At 37.8% G+C, this 20,051-nt stretch overlaps 1 protein-coding gene across 1 annotated transcript in view; it reads right to left on the bottom strand.

The window, feature by feature from the left end:
• The window catches only part of RGS7BP (regulator of G protein signaling 7 binding protein), a gene marked incomplete at both ends in the record, with an annotated part of 37,265 nt that overhangs the window by 14,896 nt on the left and 2,318 nt on the right, over nucleotides 1–20,051 (bottom strand). Inside the window, one exon of the mRNA XM_080637231.1 lies at nucleotides 19,289–19,455. Coding sequence (XP_080493357.1) covers nucleotides 19,289–19,455 — 167 coding nt within the window. The remainder of the gene's footprint in view (nucleotides 1–19,288; nucleotides 19,456–20,051) is intronic.

Here is a 20,051-nt window from a genome sequence, read left to right as displayed (position 1 = left end):
AACATACACACAAGCACATTCAGTTTCTGCTTCAGTTTCATAGACACCTATACTTTCTTTCTGAGCAGGGTTTCCTCTGTCCTAAAGACAAACAATTGCACAACTTTTTTAAAAATGGATTAATGTCATTGACTTGCCTATTCCACCTGCAGGGCATTGCTCCATAAATGTTCAGGTGCAAAGTGGAACCTGCAAAAAATAAAGCCACTAAGGTGGCAACAGTGACCTTTTTCTGCTCAGTCATGAGAGCCATTTCTGATAGAGAGACACAGATTCACTCCACTCACTTATATAAGTAAAGCTGAACCTTTCTAGCTCTTATGAAAGCTAGGATTCTTTAACCATGAGTCTATCACTAAGAGGAGTGTGTTAATTTACATCATGAGAAGATAATTTCCTTGTAGCAGACCATGGTTGTTCTATTTTTATCTGCATTGTTTGAAGTGTTAGAAATCCTTAGATATTTTAGAAATCATGGCCATTACAGGAACTTTATTTACAATATTGAATCTTCATTCCTTTCTAGTTGTCACTGGCAAAATGAGTAAGGGTCTGCACTCTGGTGTAAGAAAATGTCATTTTACTCATACAGATACTAAATTTTTATGAAGCAAAAATGGTGAGAAGCTTTTTTTGTGAATGGTGAAAAGGTTTTTTGGTCTTACTGACAGAATTTTTGATTGTGCAAATTAAGAAAGCAGCAATTACATACAAGATGATTGGCTTATAGGACAATTCAAATTTATCAGTGGCTTCCTATTCACAAGTGAGTTGGAAGAGTAATCAGAAAGCATCGCAATAGTATCAGAAAGAGTAATCAGAAAGCACAGTATTTTCATTTACTTTTTTCTTCTTTGTTAATCTAATGTATTCTTGTAAACTATGTTTATGGAAAGCATGAGAATAAGAACTAGAAACATCTATGATGATATATGCATATTCTGACCCATTCTTGTTTTTTCAAGAATACGGAGCATCTGTAATGGGACTGTGGGCAAAGTTCTTCTCTCATTTGCAAATCCAAAGTAACAGCAGTGACATCCAAGAAAAATATTTTTAATTAGCTGAAGTTTATACAATAAGAATTATTTCCAGGCCGCTACCCTCACTGATTTTCTCAAACATTTTAATTGGCATTTAATTGCAATAATGACCACAAGAATTCCATTAGCTTGCAACCAAACAGTTCTCTTCTATGCATGTATATAGGCTTCATTTTTATCTCTGAAAGCCACATGCTCTGACGCCAGTGCACATAAAGATTTTGTTTACAATTCCTGAAGTACATTTTGTGTAGTGGGCTTAAAATTTCCCTTTAATGTGTCATCAGTTTCACTTCTTTCAGTAATTTTCTGTATGTTCAGTGTCATGCCATGAGAAATGCTGAACAGGGGACTAGTACAAATGTAATTTTCAGTGTGATGATTATGGTGTGTTTATTATCAAATAGCTATACAACAAATCCATATTTACAAAGAAAAGTTCATGCAAACTTGTATTAGTAACCCCCAAAGTTAGCTACCTCTGTTTCAGTTAGTCCAGCTGCTTTCTATATAAAGACCACTTACATATTCAAGAGAAATCTCACACAACACAGTCTCATAAGAGTACTATGCTAAGCTCTGTTCTCAATGGAGCTGTTCAATAGCCTATGTGGAGCTGAACATACAAAGGCTAGCTCAGCACAGAGCACCTGCCCATGAGCCAAATACCAGTTCCTCATCACTGACTTCTAAGCACAGCTGCCACAAATCTGTGAATAGGAGTTGTGCTCACTTCATGCATCCATTGTGGAGCAGAAATTTTCTTGCTTCTCTCTACCCACTTAGGTAAGATAAAGACATACTGATAACCTTCACAGGATTTTTTATACAGTTTGTGACTTCTTGGGGATACTTCATCTGACAGGGCAGAACTGGTGCCTTTCACAAGATGACTGCAATGAATGGCCCCTATAGGAAAGGATGAAGGACAGAATTTATGGGATTCTATGGCTCTGAGAAAGACTCTTGACTTACCAGTGAAGTGGCAAGACACACATGTTCCCGTACATGAGGAAGGGGAAATGGTGAGATCAGTGTGCATGTGCTTATCACAGAATCACTGAATCCCAAGGGTTGGAAGGGACCTCAAAATATCATCTAGTCCAACCCCCCTGCAAGAGCAGGGTAACCTAGAGTACATCACACACGAACTTGTCCAGCCAGGCCTTGAATATCTCCAACGTAGGAGATTCCACAACCCCCCCGGGCAACCTGTTCCAGTGCTCTGTCACTCTCACAGTAAAGAAGTTTTTCCTGATGTTCACATGGAACCTCTTATGCTTCAGTTTACACCCATTGCCCCTTGTCCTATCACTGGACATCACTGAGAAAAACCTAGCTCCATCATCCTGACACTCACCCTTTACGTATTTGTAAACATTAATGAGGTCACCCCTCAGTCTCCTCTTCTCCAAGCTAAAGAGACCCAGCTCCCTCAGCCTCTCCTCATAAGGGAGATGCTCCACTCCCTTAATCATCTTTGTCGCCCTGCGCTGGACTCTCTCCAGCAGTTCCCTGTCCTTCTTGAACTGAGGGGCCCAGAACTGGACACAATATTCCAGATGCGGCCTCACCAAGGCAGAGTAGAGGGGGAGGAGAACCTCTCTTGACCAGCTAACCACACCCTTTCTAATGCACCCTAGGATGCCATTGGCCTTCTTGGCCATAAGGGCACGTTGCTGGCTCATGGTCATCCTCCCATCCACCAGGACCCCAGGTCCCTTTCCCCTTCACTACTTTCCAGCAGGTCAATTATGCCAATGTTTTGCATGTAAGGTAAAGTTCATAGTCCCATACAAGCCGGCATATTGTTTAATATCTGTCAGACTTTACTCCCATCTGGTCTTCACTATAAAACAGTAGGCTTTGCTCTTCAAAGAGTACTCAGAGAAAGGATTCCTTTATATAAGACTTTTTGGTTTTGCTTTTAGTAATAAAAACTGTATGAACTACCAGATGGTTAGCTTATTAATAACGACGTTTCCCATAAGGAGGACTGTAGGATTATTTATCCGACCCAGAAACACTTGCTGATATTTATCATTTGGCTCAGAATTTCCTTTTATCTCTCTGCTATATTATGCTGATAGCTGTACATTAATACTTTTAAATATCCTGTCCCTTTTTTTAGTAGGAATTTCTGTAGTTGCCACATGGGAACTATACCACCAGCGTGCCATAAAAGGTAAAAGTCCTTATTCAAAGATACACATACTGCTCAGTTGATGAGAAACTCATACTACTGTGTGAGCCATACTTCCACAGTTTGAGAGCTCTGAGATATATATATATATATATAAGATACTGATAAGAAATAAAATGCTGGTTTATTCCTTTATATAAAAGTAGTTTAAGTTATGCAGTTTCTCAGGCTGCTATTAAAATTAAAAATACAAATTTTGTAAATACAACTTCAATAAATAACATTACATTTTCATAATTTAACCACTGCTAAAATCGATGTTTTTCTTACCATAAAATCATGCTGCTTAAAAATAAGGTCATGTTGTTCAACTAAGTATGTTAATGGAGCCCTGACAAGAGGTGGAATTTACTTTTCCTTGTATTTCCCTAAGCTGATATTTAAAACAGAACCTATAGAGGGAGCTCTTATACCAACTATGTAGCGCCTGATACACCCAAGAAAGGTGAACGCAACTCTGGGTAATCATTTTAAAATACAAGAATAAACATGACTTAAAATGCAACTCTTTAGTATGAAAAGGTAAAGAGTGAAATTCCATTTTTATTTTTTTTTTCCAAATAATGGTCTGATTATTTTATTGTTGGTTACAACTGAAAAACACCTTAAGGTTTTCCTGAATTCTCATAGCTGTTCAGCATTCATAGTTCCATTGAAATAAATGAAACTTAAGACTACTGAAAGTGAATTTTATGGTCTAATTCTGAATTTAACTCAAAAAATTTTGGTCACACATTTACAGCAGAGCAGCACTTTACTATCAACAACATTTAAAAATACAAACTGATGTATTATCTCTAGTTAAAAGAGTAGCTAAGTTTTATGGAGGGTTTAATACACTTTTTTGTGGAAGTGTTGTTTTGACAAATTCTATGCTTAACTCTAAGGAAAAGTATCATTTTTTATGAATGGTATAAATAATTATATATTATAATAAGCTGATGGAAAAAATAGATATCTTTTAGACATATAATGAAGACTGTCTTCAAAAGATAAAGAAAAATAATCTTTGCAAATCAGATGAGAAAATTAATTAATCAAATTCTGCCTGATACCCCATATATTCCCATGAAAAGAAAGGTAGATCAACCTGAGAAGCTGTGAAAAATCACTATCTGTAAACATTATCCTGTAGATTGTCTCTTAATATCAGAAACACTGGAGTTTAGAAATATATAGCAGCTACAAATATGATCTGGAAACAAGATCTACCTCAAACATTATGCTGCTTCTGCTAGGATAAGAACTGTGACAAATATAGTGGCTGAGATACTCTTAATCCCCTTAGATACTGAGGGCAGAAGACCACTCCAATTATGGCTCAAGCACAACAGCCTACTAAACCTGCCTCTGATTTTGTACCTTAAAAACATAACATTTCTTTATCACTTAACCATTCATCTTTAAAGGTAATAAAAGATTTGCTGATTCGTTTTGAATATAAGTAGAAAAGTCATCCAATGACAATGTTTTCATCTAAACACATCTTTGGAAAAAAAATCCTTATTTGTGTTTCTCCAATGTGCAGGGGTTTTTTATTGTTGTTTTGAAGCAGTTGCAACAGTGCTCCTAATAACAGAAAACAGGTGATATCTAAATGAACTTCCTCTGAGTTTAAGCCCATTATCCCTTGTCCTATTGCTATAGTCCTGATGAATAGTCCCTCTCTGGCATCCTTGTAGGCCGCCTTCAAATACTGGAAAGCTGCAATGAGTTTCAAACTGAAACAGGGGAAGTTGGAACTGGATGATCTAAATGTCCTTTCCAATCCTAACCATTCTATATGATATTCAGAAAACATTTTTTTTCAGCTTTCAGATTTGCAGACTGGAATTTTCTAGACTTGTTCCATCAGAAGTGAATTTTAATGGCTGAATTAATTCAAACATGGGCGAGAATTACCAGAGGACTATCCAAACTGTTTCACTAGAGGACAAGTCTGATTGCAACCATTAGGTAAAACTACATAGATTTGAGTAAAGCAGCACTATTAGAATAAACTTCCTTCAAATTCGCACCACTTCAGGTAAGACTACATGTACTGGGTGAGGGTGGCCAGGTTTTGCTAGTGGTGGTGGTCACAGGGTGGCCTCTGTGTGAGGAGGTGAGGGGCTGCTCAGGGGCGAACATGGCAGTTCCAGACAGCTCGTGCTGGCTCCCACAGTTGAGCCCACCGGTAAAGTATGCAGCACCTCACCGAAAACTTGTTTTTACAAAGGGCGGGAAGCACCACAAGGAGAGAGGAAAAGGGAACAAAAAGAGTGAGAAACGAGGGAACATCATGCTCAGAGAACGGAGGAGGAGGCTCCCCACAGCACAGCAGATCTTCCCTGCAGCCTGCAGAGAGGTACACATCTAAGCAGATGGATATTCCTGAAGGAACTGTCACCTGTGGAGATCCTGTACTGGAGCAGATTTTCCCAACTGCAGGCAGTGGAGAAGCCCACGCTAGAGCAGAGGAAAACAGTGAGGAGGAAGGAGAGCAAAGCAGAACTATTATGGACTGACTGTAACCCTCCCATTCCCTATCCCTCCTGCACTGCTCAGGGCAGGGGGCAGGTAGAGAAGTCCAGAGTGAAACCGCATGGGAAAGGGGCAGAAAATGTGTTGTTTTAATATTTGTCTTTTTGATTTCCATTTACCCAAATCAGTAATTATTTTTATTTTCATTGGCAAGAAATTAGGTTAATCTTCCCCAGGTCAAGCCTGCCTTGCCTGGAACAACAGTTGGCAAATGTTCCTGTCTTTACCCCCATCTGGCTTTCTCCTTTCTGTTCTGCCTGCTTTCTCCCTATGTCCTGCTGAGGATTGAATGAGCAAGCAGTTGGGTGGGTGTTTGGCTGTTGGAGGCTAAACCACCACACTAGTTAAGCTTAAAATCCCCAACGGGATACTAAGCACTCAGTATTCCAAGTGAAATTGCACGTGTCTTTAATTATGCTTTTGAGTTATTATAAGATTTTAAAAGAATATAAATGCAGGGCATTTCTGCATTTTTTGCAGAAAAAAATTCTAACCACCCTTTCCATTGTTCTTCTCTTCAGCTGGCTGTCTCTTGCTTTCACTTTGAGGAAATACATAAGACTCCTCCAGTAGTCAAAGATGAGCTGAACAGAACCTTTCATTATCAGTCTCATTCTCACATTATCAGACTCCCTGTTGAAAAGAGGTAGTGTCAAGTCAGCCTCTCTTAGCTATAGCCCTAACTGGTCAAAACACCTTGCAGTCTCACTGCCCCAGATTTATGATACCAGGTAATAGATAAACTCAAAACATGACACCGTGCTAACCAAAGGGGCAGTCAGATTTGCTTTATACGCAACAATTTTTAAGTTTCCCAAAGAAATGTGTATGCAGCAACCTGCCTTCTAAGCATCTGCAAGTTCTTCTCCAATGAAATTCTCTGATAAACCAGTAAACAGGTCTGTGCCAAGCCACCAGGCTCAAGTCCTGCATTCCTGCATATTGCCTCTTACAATTTGACCTTTAACAGCTGAAACTCATGCTGCCTACAGATTTCCCCTTTGATTTTAGTTAAGGTTCTAAGTTATTTAAAATGTCCCTTAATCAGATACTACTCACTAATAAATCATTTATAAACTTATCTTTCAAAGTCCGCAAAACTTAAATGGCAAGAATTCATACTTACACCTCTGTGTGGTTCCTGTGGTTAATAGCTGGAAAGAGAATGTTTGAAAACTACTAAAAATAAGTATCTCATGGTGGGATGATCTATAATATTTGTTGTGATTCATGTGGACAAACAGGACAGACTTCCCAGAAATGCTTGAAAATTAATGAAATGCTTCAGGTATTTGGTGCTGTAGGATCTAGGTCACAACAAACTACTAACATACTGGATTTAGAAGGAACTCTCCTACAGGCAAGCAATGGCACCTGCTGTTGACCATCCACAGGACACAAAACCAGATGATTGCTTTGATTTATGACACATCTCTTTTTAATGTCTCTAATACCTACTTTGAGAATAAATTTCAGTATAATTCCCCACACACACACACCAAGAGCATTCTATAAAGCATTTATGTGACCTGGATGCCTGCTACCTGTTTGTAACTTAGTGTTCTGATTTTCCATATTTCTAAATGAGAAAAACAGAGCAAATGTGAAGAGATGATAAAATGAGAAGTGGTAAGGAACAATGTATTTGCATTTCCTCAAAAGAATGACAAAACACTTTGGTATAAGAACCAAAGCTTCATCAGTGTTTGGGTAAGAGCTATATCACCCTAACAATTACTGAAAAGATCTATACTTTTTCATAATTTTTTTTCCTGTTACTCTAACAATGTCACTGCTACAATTCTAAACTGAAAGGAAAACAGTGCAAGGAGTTCATTACTAGGTTGCTCAGCGTAAGGTAGAATTTGGGATTCTGGATGTATCAAATGCTTCTACGAGGGCTCTGAATAGGTCATTCTTATGCCATGGAGTATCTTTCTACCTTTTTAAAAACAAATATCCAAACACCTCCGTATAGAAGTTTTCCAAGTGAAAAAGAAATTGTGATATGGTGTCAGTAGAAGTACGTCGCACAGTCCCACCAGATATTTCACAGATCAAATCTGTACGAGTAGTTAAAAATCACAGCTGAGAGACTGTGAGAAAACTTGCATGTGTCAAAAAAGAGGAGTGAAAAAAAAGATACAGATTAGCTTTCTGAATTTAAATTCCCACATAGAGAAAGAAATTTTAAAAACCATCTGTTGACAAAATGTGTTCAGGAAGAAGAATTTCAGCATAAAGAACTTTGCAATTTTTTCACTTCAGGTTTTTAATCCTACTCTACTCTCCCCTTGACTGTGTGAACTGGTGTTGGCTTTTTTCCTTTCCTGAAATGCTTATTTCTGTTTAGGAAGCAAGGATGCCTCCAGAAGGTCTTCCTTGGGCATCCAGTATTCTGTATTAGCAGCTGCACACGCATACTACTAATTTCTACTTGTGGAAATCACATCTAGTGTTCTTCAACTTGCATGATGGGACTGCTTCCTCAGCACAAGGCCTCACTTTGCTCAGCCTCTGTAAAAGGGCTAGGGTTGCAGTTGTCATACTATCCCCATAGTACCAATCCCTGTACTTGTGGATGAGTAAATTTTTTGGGGTGTAAATGCACATGGGTAGATAGCTCTGCTTCACCAAAATCGCAGCTCCAGAACTTATGGAAATAATTTTGCCACCTAACTATTTGCCATTTTGACAAGGTTACCAACAGTACATTTGTAATGATCTGTCTTGCCATGACAGACAGATATATGAAGTGTCAACTTTTATTTGCTCACTCAATAAATGCAAACTTGCTTTCTTCTGCAATGGGAAAGCAGTTTCAACAACTTTGAGCACATAATTTAATATATTATGACAGTATTTGAATTCTTATGGCAGATCTGCTGGCAGGAAACATTCATGCAGAAAATATTCATATAAAATATAAGAATAGCAAGGTAAAAAATGGAACATGAGAGAAAAGAAGTGAAAATAAATGAAATAAAAATAAATGAAAATAAAACAGTGAATAATTGTTCATACACAAACAACTAAGTGCATTATTTCTCTTATAGTTAAAATGATGTAGTAAATTGAATGCACATCTGCAAATGTATCCAGCAAAGAGGAGATAATATTAAATAATAGCCAGCACTTCAGTATACTTTTATTTATGAACATGAATTTAAACATCATTTAATTGATAGTACTGGAAGGATTCCTGATTAAATAATCCTTAATTTAATGCTTTGTTCATACAAGACTTTAATGCCAGAAAACGGTTTCAAATATTTAACTGCTATGAAACAGAACTACAAAACAACTAGAAAAATTAGAACAGATTTTTCACACCTTATAATAAATTTGTATGTGATCTTACAAGTTCCTGGTGATGCTGTTGAGAGCAGTTATCCTTTATTGTTTGGTACTCAACATCATACTAGAGCACCATGAACTGAAGTTCACAATAAATGACGTCTTTTCTTAGATAAATCTGCAGAAATCTAGCACTTGAAGGAGCATGACAGAATATGTGTCACTTTATTGCATGGTCCTGCACAATTACCTTAGCAACTGCACTGACTGATTCCAGTGAGGGGCACAGAATCAAAATTGGGTGGTGGTTTTGGTTTTTTTTTTGGTGTTTTTTTTTTTTTTTTCTTCCAATTAAAGTGTTTCAGAATGTTGAGAACTACTGAGAATTAGTAAAAATATTTCTGTTAACAGGAAAATTTAAGTCAAAACTTTAGAAAGTATTTAATAAATTGGAATACTTATTAAATAAAACAGTATATGTGGAATTCTAAGAGCCCACGTTGGAAGTCTTTTTCTAATGCACAACTTAATTATTTCATGTTCTCACTTCCTTTGAGATATATGAACATATTGCTAGGCTAGTCTGGATTTATAAGATTCAGTGAAATTCAGAAGTAATTTTCTGGACACAGTATAATCAAAGCTGTACAGAACCAAGATAAACAGATTGTCTAACACTAAAAATTGCAGCCATGTGGGATTTCTTAATCAAACAGTATTCAAGAAAATGATCAGGAAAGAAGCATTAAAAACTCATGACTAAATTCTCAGCTTTGGCATCAGCAGTGTTTTAGCATAAATCTAGAGAAGAAAAGTAATGAAATATGCCAGTGAGACAGATCTTAAAGCAGTGGGCTTCAAGGGGACATAAAAGTGCTCTTCTTTACTATCTTGGTTACAGAGCAGCCAACTGCAACTTTTCATCACACCTGTGAACCTAAGTATGAAGCTTCGATATACTTTTTTCCTAGCAAATATGTTTTTTCCAAAACTTCGCTGAGAAAGAAATTTTATCTCAGAAAAACTGAAATGAAAAAAAAAAATAAAAAATGGATTGGTCTGACATTAATTCTGAACCATGTAGGCTTCTCTGATACCCCTAATTTTTGTGAGCATAGGGTAATTAGCATGACATCACAGACTTATAATTAGATACACACCTTAAAGTCTTTAAATACCTCATAAAATTAGTTTTAAATCCCATTTTAAAGCATAGATATTTACAGATATGTTAGTTTCACTCAGAAACTCAATAAGAAACTTAATAAGCTCAAGAAACTTTATAAGTTTCAGAAGCTCAGAAACTTAATAAGCTCAAGAACAGCTTATTAACAGATTCCACTAGTGACATGCCAAGACACATGCGGGAGTCACTATTTGCTATTACGTGTCAGGGCCTAAAATTCTACCAAATTGACATTTAAAATCAATTTTTTTTAAAAAAAGAATTTAGGAAAAAAATTAATCTCCACATCCTCTACTTGGTAAACACTATAGCATAATAAAATAGAATATCTGAATATTATGCCTTCCCTTGAAACACTGAAATATGATGCATGAAAATCATTAGATAGTATAGTATTTTTCAGAGATAATAAGTATACAGGTATCTCACAGTTCTTGCTCCTATAGATGTACCTAACAGCTGGATCCTCTGGCTGATTAATCTCTGAGAAAATTGCTTTCACAGAAGAAGCCTGGAAAGCTTTTTATGTCAAATGTGATAACACGTATTCTGAAGGAAGGACAAAATGGGGCAAGAGAAGGGCACTAAGTTACAGAATACTTGCACAAACACCAAACGGTCTGAACAAGGTCAGCTCTGATTCTGCAGCATATCTGAAGGGACTCTGCCAATGTAATTCAGGCTCCAAATTTCTCAGGCTATACGTCTTGTTTTCCTTCAATTTCTGATGTAAAAGGCTTCTATACCTTAAAATAGTGGTGTGAAACACTGGTTATTTCAAGCATTGCTACAGATAAATAGGCTTACCTATGGCTAGAATACTTCATTATTCCTGACTTAGATTTAGAAAAGCAACCCCCCTGGAATCTAACTTTAGTGAAATGCTGCACATGCATAGCAGAGAAGAGTATTCCAGTGAAGGACTTCAAATGCCGCAACACCTTATTACTTGGCTTCCTCTTCCAGGCTGGAGCTTGGGACCCAAAATTGAGTGCTGAATGCAGAACACATGCCAAAACAGAAGCCAAATCACCCTTAATCTTCAGCCTACTTCAACCCCAGACCAGGGGGTGCAGTGTGCAGCTGAATTTACAGTTCACCAAATTGAAGATGGAGAATGCTGAAAAATACTCAGCATTTCTATGAGTTCTGAATCTCTTTTCCATCTTTATGTGATTTATCTGCTTAAGCATAGAAAATACCATGGAAGAAAGGACTAGAACACAAGTTCTCCTTAACACCAAGGAAGCTCTTTAACCGTCTTCTTCACCTGCACCAGCACTGCTTGAAACCCAAGTACAGTGCAGACTTGTACACCATTTTGCTCCCTTGTGCATAATAATACTCTGTGCACTGGGTAGAGACGATGGCAATGTACCTCCTTTTTCCTGCAGTTACAGCTTCATGTCACAGTGGATGAGCTATGCTGCTCTGTATCTCCCAGGGAGAATGTTGCTATTTGTGGTGATCCTTGAGCATTTGAGCATGGGGCAGAGTCCCCGGCTGCTGGGCTGAGACACAGCTTCTCTTGGCTTACCTGCCTGCCTTACCCAGCATGTCCTCGAGTGTCTGAACAGTGGCAGTGCTGCGCTGGCAAGTTCTGCGAATGTGCAGTTGAGTGTGAGATGGATGAAAGGGTCGAATAAGTGACTAACAAAGATGCTGCCAGTTCTACTTTTAGCTCCTACATTCCCCCGACTGTAGTCAGAACATTCTTCTAAGAAGTGGGTGCAAGTGGTCTAGAAATTAAGTTGACCCACTTTCAACTTTGGTTTAAAAGAAAGTAGCAGGTGTCACTGTGTTTTGTGAAGAGTCCAAATTGCCAGTGTGTGTCAGGCTCTGAGGATGCTCTGACAGCACTTCTGGGATGAAGGTCATCACAGCTTGGACAAGCAAGAACGCCTCACTTCTGCAGGCTGATTAGGTTTACTGTTAAGCAATGCTCTAAGCTTTTCAGCTTTGTCAAAACTAAGCTATACTGTGTCACTGCAGATGTAGAACTTCCAGGCTTTTCAGCATTGCTGGTTTGGACACAGAGAAATAAATGCTAAATTCACTTTTAGGCATGTTTGCCCTTTATTAAATATGGTGCCCAGTTATAAAAGACAGCTCTAGAAAGGGAGATATTAGTACCTTGTATTTTCAAATCCCAACTACCTATTACATCACAGTTCCAAAGACAAAAGTACAAAGGAAAAATGAGTCTTTGGAGGTTAGCTATTTTGAGAACTCTAGCTTAAGTAAGTAACCTTGTTTCCTCCTCCATTATTTGCTTTCTGAATTTGCCTATTAGAACTTGAGATAGCAGACTTAAATGATTTCTTTTTCCAACTTGCAGCTTAAATAAACATATTTATTTTCAACAACAGAATCCACCTTCACTCAGTGCCACATAAAATGATTTTAGCTTTTCCATGTCCCTTTCCATCATTCATTTTAGATGCACATGACTGTTATAATTAGAGAGAAATTTACAAAGGAATGTAACGAAAATAATGTATGTGTATCTTACCCTCTTGAGAAAGAAGCAAGCTATGTCATACTTACTCCACTATTGTGTGCTACTTTGTCCATAAGCAGTATGTTCACAAAATATCCATGTATGAGCTTAATTCCTCAAATATTTCCATGTAAACCAACTCCCATTAGTCAAAAACGGGATTTGAGTCACTGGAACAGGTGCTGTCTCTGATACACAGCAGAAAGACTGGGGCAACTTCATGACTAAGAATCCAGTGAAGATATTCTGAAGTGGAACAATCACTGTCATAATTTGCCCCTAGAATTTGATACAGTCAAAATCACAACAAAATTGTAGGAATTTCAGAAAGTTACAGTAATGTTTACAGAAGCTGAATGTAAAAGTTAAGGGAAAACACCACTTCATAATTATAAGAATGCTCTGGAATGAATTTACTCCAGATCCTCATATCTCTTCTTCAGAGGGAGACAAAGATCCCCCTGACTTTTCTCATTTTAGAGAGTCCCAATTGAGTCATCAGGACAACTTACTGAGTAAGGTACTGTTCAATGCTTGTAAGAATTGTGGGATCTGGCCTGCCAGATTGGAAAAACTTACTGAGATGGTTTTAGTATACACATGTGAGTGCAAATGGGGAGTTTTATATTTCCAACAGTTTTCAAAAGTGGAGAATCTCAACAGTTTGTATTTTCTTTATAGGATTTATAAAATTAGATTTCTAAGATCTTACTCTTTCAAATCTCTGCAGTATTTCAGAAAAAAAACCAAAAACATATGAATTCAGGGGGCATTAACATGTAACAGTATTGATTCTTGCAATGAATATAGACTGCTTGCTTCGTTTTCTTACATATCACCACATTATTTTTAATATTTAATTATACTCTCACCAGGCCACACTCTGGTTATCATAGTGCAACCTCTATGAAGCACTTACCTTATTCTTAACTTTCATCTGGCTGTTGAAATAATGCTAACTGTAACTGAAGTAGGATATAGACTCCATTCCTATAATTCAAAACTCCAGAGATCAATATGAATATCACTCGTCCCACCCCTCACACATACGCTTCACGTAATACAATAGCAGGGATTTTAATGACATCTATGGAGGGCGGAGATCTCTATACATGCTGTTTGATTGGTACCTAGTTTGGACAAAGCTCTAGTTTGTTGCTTTATCTCCTGACATAATTTTAGTTAGCCCTGTTGAGCTAAGTGTTTTGTTTCTGTTCAGCTATACTGCTGATATGCTGGAGGGAAGGAATGCCATCCAGAGGGATATTAACATGCTTGTGAGGTGGGTTTAAACTCACACAGAGGAAGTTCAGGTTAGATATAAGGAAGCTCTTTACTTTGAGGATGGTGAGGCACTGGAACAGGTTGCCCAAAGAAGTGATAAATGCTCCACCCCTGGAGCGTTTGAACCTGTCAGTGCTCAAGGCCACGCTGGAGAGAGCCTTGGGCAACATGGTCTAGTGTGAGGCGTCTCTGCCTGGTGGGTGGAACTAGATGATCTTAAGGTCCTTTCCAACACAAACCATTCTATGATTCCATGATTCTCTGAACTATGGTAACATTTTTGTGCACTGCAGTAAAGTCAGGAATGTAATCAGAATGCGATTTTCAGGTCTACTTCCTTAACTTTTCTTGAATTCAAGGGGAAGTTACGTTGACAACTGTTTTATAGAATCTCAATATCAAAGAAGGAAACTACAATGTCAAAGAAGGAAGATTTGTCTTGGAATTTTTCCAATAAGAAGATTTACAGTGTCTCTTGTCACAGGCCAGAATGGACATCTAGAAATAATCCACTGCCTCTGCTCAAAAGAGTGTCATCTACAGCATCTACTAAGGAACATATCCAGCTGAGTTCTGAGTATCTCCAAGGATGGAGACTCCAAAACTTCTCAGAGCACCTGTTCTACAGAGCTTACAGAAAATAAAAGTTTAAAAACGTTTAAATCAAATTTTTGGTATTTCAATTTGTGCCTGCTGTCCTATCACTGGATACCACTGAGAAGAGTCTGGCTGTCTTCTTTACACTATCACATCAGTTATTTTTTATATATATTGATAAAATCCCTTTCCAGTCCTCTTCTCCAGGCTAACCAATAACAGGTCCGTCAGCCTTTCCTCGTATGTCAGATGTTGCATGCTCTTAATCATCTTCGTGGCCACTGACTAGACCTGGTGCAGCGTGTCCCTTTCTCTTTTCTACTGTGGAGCCCAGAACTGGATACAGTACTCCATATATGGCCTCAACAGCCTTTAGCAGAAGGTAGGAATCAAAGCCCTGCTGGCAACACTCCCTAATGGAGCATAAGAGGCTCTTCACCCTCTTTGCCACAAGGGCACAGTGCTGTGTTCACCAGAACCTCCCAGCTCCTTTTCTGCAAAGCTGCTTTAGAGGTGGTTGGCTCCACACCTGTACTGATACAGGGTTTTATTCCTCCTTAGATCAGGACTTTGCAACACCAATCTGAACAACAGAGGAGAACCACTTTCAAAGCTACGTTCGCACAGATCTACACTGCCATGCACCCCTGAACTCCTCACGGTTTCATTTCACTCAAAAAGAAAAATTAAACCAACCCAAAACCGCACTGTCAACATAAATAGCAGACTGTCACAGAGATAATACTGCCAGTTCTGGTTTCAGTGTGCCAAGTACACACAGAAATACTTGCATTATGTAAGTGTATCAAGTGCTTGAGAATATGAAAGGGACATTTACAAAAGTGTGTAGACAGTTGTGCAGACCTGTATCTTAAAATACAGTTCTGAGTAATCTTTCCATTTACATCCCAGACTTGGTGTACTTCACCTATAAAACTGGCTTGCTATTTGATGACTTCTAAAATATCATCACTGTTCATCACTCCATAAAGCAGACCCCCTTTGAATACAGAGATTTGCATTCTACCCACCTCCCCCCTTCATATTGTTACAAGTACTTTTCCTTTGGAAAAAATAACGCTGACTCATTTTCTTGCTGTTTTACGTTCTTCAGGTTTGTCCATGTCATCTGATACCACAAGGGTGCACAATGTAATTAATTTGAGATATTGCATTTCTGATAAATTGATACAGCAGAAAATGTAATAAAAAGACCAAACCATACTCACTTTCTTCAGAAGACAGTTCATTAAAAATCACTAAGAATTGTTAGTATGAGTGTGGTGAGCAGGAATTGGCCTGAAGTTCTGAGAAAACCAACACTTAAGAGTATACTTCAACTTGCATTCCTAGAAGATCATCAACTAGAATTAGGATATTTGAATTTGAATTCTTTTTCTTTGTATTCATCCTTTCTTGAAAGGCACGATAGTGCTGGTAAAGTCAGGCATGCATCTGCTTTTTGAAAAATTTCACCTGTTTCTACAAGAAAAATCATAAGAGAAAAAGTAAATACAAGGATGTAATAGCTAGGAGGCCCTGTGAAGTTGGAGATTGAATTTGAAATTTTCTTTCTCATATAATCTTTTTTTCTGTTGTAATATTTTTAAACACACCACAGTGTAAAGATGTCATTATTCATCCTCAACATTTTCTGAGTAGAAGACCTTTGTATTTAGACAACTTCTAAAGTCTTTTGTAAGAACTCGTATTTGTCAAATATAAATTGTTCAGATGTAGCCTTTGCAGGAAATCCCATAGCTACTGATTGCTGGGTAGTGGCAAACTTAACCATGGGAGGTATTGCTCTATGCACAGCCTGTATTTTATATGCTTTTTTTATAAGATCTCTGCTACCAGCAGCTGTCAGATTTGAGCTAGCTGAGGTGATACGGTCTAATCCAGTGAAGGCTTCATAAGACTTCATGTTTCCTTGCTACTTCCTTATCTTTGTCATCATGTCCTTTGTTTTCCTTTCTCTCAGTTTTTAGAATATAAGTCTGGCTTTCACTTCCTCCTTTTCCCTAGCTGAATTTCCTTTGTTGTGTATACTTTTTCTACAGCTAAACCTTATTATATAGGTCTTTTCTCACATTACACCACTGTCCTACTATGATGTTCATTTAATATTCCATAACTGATATGTCCATAGTCAAAGTTTTCTTCTCCTCATGACTTCTATCCTGTTCAGTTTCTAATGCATTATCTCCACCTCAGCATTTCTTTCTTTTCCCATAGTTTCAAAGTTTTCTTCCAGAGCTGGCTTTCTCAGAACTCATAGGATGTGTTCTTGCTTCTTTCCTTCCAAGTCTTTGCACATTTCCTCTTTGTTACTTTCCCTAGTCTTGTGGAATAGGTGAGTTAGGAATCGGAATAGCTGCCTCTTCTAGTTACCTGAATTAGGAATGCATTTAAGAGTCTCCAATACTGATGTATTCAAGCAGGAGGCGTAAAATGAAGCTGATATTCCAAGAAAGACACCAGTTCAAGTAAGATTAATGAACTTAATGTTGTACTGGACAATGATGTCAGCTTCTTGAAAGAAACTGTGCCCCGCAACAGCTCAGGTCACTTAGAGACCAACTGAACACTACTGATGACCTTAACCAACAGAATGCTGATATGTAAGAAAATTTTATAGACTAGTAACATAATCCACTAATTGCTGTTATTCTCTCTGGGTAGGAAAGCAATAGGCTTTCTTTAACAACCTTTGGCAGACAGAATTGGGTGTGTTACCCAGAAGCTTTCACAGTGCAACGCTGCGCATTTTGAACTAAAGCAGCAAAATAAATAAGCCTTTGTCCAGTCTGCTGACTAACAGTAGCTTCTGAGCAATACACTACCCTCCTGACTACTTAATACCGAGTATGATGTAATACATTAATGTCCCTAGTACATTCCTGTCCCTAAGTATTTTTCTTACTGAGACTTTTTTTCCTACCAAATTAGGTTCCCATTCGAGATCCTATGCCATAAGCACTACATCACTCTTCTTCATGAATTAATGACTGAACCTATGAGACTGCTTATTACTCCTCTCCTGTTTCTTCCCTATGCTGAATCCTTGCTGCACCTTCATGTCCCATCTTTCCTCATAGATAGAATAAACAAGTTAATTGGCTCATACAGCTTTCCTCAGCTGTAGGAACATGGGGATGTGAAGCACATCTTGTAAAATGTCTGTCAAACCAAATAAGTAATTTCCAGAGGGTTTCTAACACCTACCAGTTGTTATGGATATCACATTATTATCACAGTTATTTAAAACAGTTTTAGATTAGCTAAATGTCAATCTCACAGTGACTGCACAACCTTCAGGACATCTTTGTGTATGTGACAGACTCCCAGCTGTGAAATGATTACTTAAAAAAGCCTCTATACTTCTAAATGAGCATGTATCTCTGTTTTTTTTTTTAATGGGAAAAAAAAATAATCCAAGCGAGGTTCTGTTAATCAAATGTATTATTTTGATTGCTTCCATGTTTTCAGTGCACTGATTGAAAGGACCTGTGTCTCTTGGCTGCTTGTGTGTTTATTTAATTCTCACACACTTCAGGAACTTGAAAGCAGAAATTTTGTTTGAGGAACAAATCAGAGGTCATGATATCAACTTGCGAGTCTCTGCACAAAACAACACCTGAAAATGTTGACAGTTGTACTAAAATGACCAACCAGTGTTCCCTTCTGTTAAGTTTGTTAGTGTGGTCTTCCCTCTTACACTAAACCTATGACAGATTTCTCATATACATTAAAGTCATGAAAGAACTTCAACGGAAATTAGGCAGAGATGCAAAAAGAGAAAGGTTTTTTTTTCCAGTGGTACACAAAGGACTACAGTGAATAAGGCAAGTGCAGAAAGTTCTGACGAAGTGTAGTCAGGGAGGCATGACTCAGGAGTACATGTGTTAATGCAAATGCCCCAGTCATCATAGTGTGAATAACACACAAATAATTAGACTTTGTGTAAGTAGCATGAATTCCCGTTTTAAAAGACACAGCTATTTATGTCAGTTTATCTTGTACTGAGGCATAGTCTCAAGTATGTGATAATACATTCTGTCACCATGGAAAGGAATGTATATAATGTTAATATCAAGAATAAATGAAAATATTATATGCTGGGAAGGCTACACTCCTTACTTCAATAGAAATAAGGATTTAGAAACATGTAGAATATAAACACAAATTTTCACAATAGTATTTGTATTCCCCTCACCTATGTAATTTTTGCCTAATTCTTTTTTCATCTAGTTTTGTAAAGTCTCTAGTTGAGCTGAGCTAGTTGTCTCTTACTGTTCAATCAGGTATACCAAGTAAAGGAGTGGGCAGAATATTATTGCTATTTCACCATTGAAAATCAAGGCTTCCCCCTTGATCTTTTTAAGTCATCTAGTGATACAGAGTAAAATTCTGTTCATCTTACATAAAAGCATCCAGCCATATCAGTGGGATATTATGTTAGCAAGGGGACCAGGATATGACCCAAAATTGCACTACCATAAGAATATGAGCATTCTGTAGAATTTGTGGTCATGCACCTCTGTGCCCAAAACAGAAACACAAGTCAATGCTTTTGCCGCAAGTTTCCACAATGTTGTGTGCAAATATGAGTGCATGAGTACAGCTTTAATTAAAAGTAAGTAGAATCCTACCCAGAAATTGCTGATAGTTTTTGATGAGCCTGATAGGCCATCTCACATCCTCGGGTTCGAGTTTTGTGCATTTCTGCATGCAGAGACGGACAGGTGACTGAGACATCCCCAATAGATATGACCAGCTCCCGATATAGAGCCACCTGGGTATTGAACTCCTGGACAAGCTGAAAAACAAACAGGATTTACTTACATGAGACATTTAACTACACTAATGAAAACAATCACTTTTAAAAAATGTGCTCACCTAGGGCTTGTCCCTGCTGCTTCCAATAGCATGGCGTACAGGATCAAGATCCCAAGATTTAGTAAATGACTAGGGCCTCCCTGACAGCTGCCTCTTCTGTGAACTATTAATGTTCATTTGCAGGAAAGTAGTGTTTCTGCTTTTGATCTCTGAAAGTGTTTGAGTTATTAGTTTTAAATATCAAGCAGACAAAAAACCAGCTGTTTTACTAGTAGCATGAGGTTATTTTTTGCTATCATAAAAGACAAAAATATCTCCAGAAATTATTGCCTTTGCTCCTCCTGCTTCCTGATTAACAGCACATTTACAGATTGGAATGTGGCATTTGTTTTTACATTGGCAATTTTGCTAATTTATTTTGTAATCATTTCTGTTCTGTCACTGGCCCCCAAACTAGATTTCAGACTTAAAACTGATCTGCAGTTGTTGGCTGAGAAAATGCACCAGATTGTCACTTTCCAGTTCTGATTCCAGAAAGCACTTTTTTCCAATGTGTGTGTGTGTAAAACAAGTAAA

Source organism: Psittacula echo (genome assembly GCF_963264785.1).
Source record: "Psittacula echo genome assembly, chromosome: Z".
Classification (NCBI taxonomy): domain Eukaryota; kingdom Metazoa; phylum Chordata; class Aves; order Psittaciformes; family Psittacidae; genus Psittacula; species Psittacula echo.
This window is presented reverse-complemented; position numbering and strand designations above follow the sequence as displayed.